The 2,410-nt window shown below is 63.5% G+C and overlaps 1 protein-coding gene across 3 annotated transcripts in view; it reads left to right on the top strand.

Annotated features, from left to right (window-relative positions):
* SLC12A3 (solute carrier family 12 (sodium/chloride transporter), member 3) overlaps nucleotides 1–2,410 on the top strand; it is a 32,590-nt gene that overhangs the window by 11,310 nt on the left and 18,870 nt on the right. For all 3 annotated transcript variants that reach the window (XM_004693587.1, XM_004693586.1, XM_004693588.1), the window contains exons 15-17: nucleotides 857–956; nucleotides 1,864–1,975; nucleotides 2,254–2,394. In XM_004693587.1, coding sequence (XP_004693644.1) covers nucleotides 857–956; nucleotides 1,864–1,975; nucleotides 2,254–2,394 — 353 coding nt within the window. The remainder of the gene's footprint in view (nucleotides 1–856; nucleotides 957–1,863; nucleotides 1,976–2,253; nucleotides 2,395–2,410) is intronic.

Genomic DNA, 2,410 nt, shown 5'->3' on the forward strand with positions numbered 1-2,410 from the left:
AGAGGCCTGCTGCCCTGTGGGTCAGCTCCCTGGCCGGGGAGGACCCACAGTGGACGAGGTAGGAGAGGCCTGCTGCCCTGTGGGTCAGCTCCCTGCAGTCCGCAGTGGCTGGCGACAGCTTGATAGTGCTGAGACTTAACCCTTACGCCGCCAGGGAGGTCAAGCCCAACCACATTCCACTTCTAATCACACTCCCAAGCAGCCAGGACCCTGGACTTGCCCAGGTCCATCCGCCGGTGACTGGTGGACACAGCTAGGCCTGCGGCGTGGCCAGGGTGGCTGGTTGAAGGGCAGGTGGGTCCAGGTGGACACACAGGGGCACGTGTGTACATGTGCACAGACACGGATCCTGGGGTGACCTGGGGGTGGGGTACAGAACTCCAGGAATGCCTAGAACTCTGAACTTGCACTCGCCTCCTCGATCCCTGTCAAGGCCTGCTGGCCAAGAGGAGAGGCCTGGACAGAGGTCAGTACACAGCAGTGGTTCGTGTGCATGTTAGGAACAGAACATCAGGCTGCCCACCCACCGGCCGGCCCCACTCACATGGGTGCTCGGTTCCAAGAGAAGGCCTAGTGACCCCACTCCTGAATATTAGCTTGGTCCAGTGATTTTTTTTTCCCCCAAAGATTCATTTATTTATTCACACAAGAACAGGGGTACAGGCCAGAGGTGCAGGGGTGAGAGGACTCACCAGAGACCGAGCGGGGAGCAGAACAGGCAGGTTCTGCTGAGGGGAGCAGCGGGGAGGCAGGAGAGGCCTGCTGCACCCTGTGGGTCACTCCCTGGCCGCGGACGGGACTCGTGCTCAGTGGCTGCAGACAGCTTCATAGTGCTGTGCTTTAACCCCATCCTCAGAGGTCAACTGGGGTTCCTCAGTGCAGGCCGGCTCCTACAACCTGGCCCTGAGCTACTCGGTGGGCCTCAACGAGGTGGAGGACCACATCAAGAACTACCGGTGAGTGACGCCTGGGCCCCAGCAGCCACGCACCGCTCCGGCAGGCACAGGGCCAGAGCCTGTCACCCAGGCAGACACGGGGTCCCCGCTCAGAGGGGGAGCGGGCGGAGGAAAGTCGGGGACCTGCGCTTGACGCTGTCTGCCGGGACATGCAGGTGGGTGGCCCCCACCCCTCAGAGGACGGGAATGTCCTCTGGGAATGCCAAGGGCTCTCGCAGCCGGACTGTCATTCCCGTCCTAGTCCCTGGTGAGGCTGACTGAGAAGACCCTCGCCCCGACACCCCTCCAAGCTGGCCCCTCCATGACTCCAGAATCCCGTGCAGGGCCGCCCTCCCCCAGGTCACGCTCCTCATAATTGGGTCTACTTATGTTGCACTTTTGTGGGGTCAGGTGCGGCGCAATGTCCTCACGCAGACACCACAGCTCTGCTCACCCCAGTCGTGGAGGACACTGGGGAACAGCGCTGTCCAGTAACTGGCCCTGGGTCACACAGCTGGCCAGATTCATCAGGTTCCAGCTGAGTCTGGTTGCGGCCTCTGACGGTGACCCTCGGCTGCCTCTCAACACAGAGGCTGAGCGACCCGTGGGGTGACACAGAGAGCTTGCAGGCGACAGGCCTCGCCGTTATTCTCACACACGCCGGTGGGGCCGGCGGGGCACCAGCTGGAACAGGAAGCGGGGTGCTTGTCCACGCAGGGTGTCTGGTGACCCGAAGAGACAGGCTGAGGGACACCCCCGGTGGCGGCCGCGAGAATCATTAGGGCCCCGAACGTCTCCTTGCGTCCTGGGTGGAAGAGGGGCTCAAGGCCCCTCACCTGTCTGGCCCTTGGGAGGAAGGAGGGCTCTCTGGGGTCTGAGTGTGACACTTAGTCTCACCCTGTCCCGATGGCTGCTGTCTTCTCTCCAGCCCCCAGTGCCTCGTGCTCACCGGGCCCCCCAACTTCCGCCCAGCCCTGGTGGACTTTGTGGGCACCTTCACCCGGAACCTCAGCCTGATGATCTGTGGCCATGTGCTCATCGTGAGTGGGGGGCGGGGGGCGCGGCCTGACTCCTGAAGTGACCCCGGGCACCTTCCCCTCCCCCGTGAGGCTGGGGTGTGGGGGGCTGCAGCTGCTTCCCCACCCCCGTCCTTCCTCCCTCCTCTTCCCCTTCCCTCCTCTTCTATCCCCTCTCTGCCCCCTAAAAGAGCCAGCCCTGGTGCTGTAGACCCACAGAGCACCCTCCAGGCGGGAGGGGCGTGGGTCTCAGGTCAGCGGGAGGGTGTCCACTGTGGCGATGGTGATCCCCCCACGCACAGGGACCCCGCAAGCAGAGGATGCCTGAGCTCCGGCTCATCGCCAAGGGGCACACCAAGTGGCTGAACAAGAGGAAGATCAAGGCCTTCTACTCAGACATCATGGCGGAGGATCTCCGCAGCGGAGTCCAGATCCTCATGCAGGTGCGGGGGGCAGGGG

The sequence above is a fragment of the Condylura cristata genome, unplaced genomic scaffold (assembly GCF_000260355.1).
Source record: "Condylura cristata isolate star-nosed mole 26May11 unplaced genomic scaffold, ConCri1.0 scaffold00039, whole genome shotgun sequence".
Lineage (NCBI taxonomy): Eukaryota > Metazoa > Chordata > Mammalia > Eulipotyphla > Talpidae > Condylura > Condylura cristata.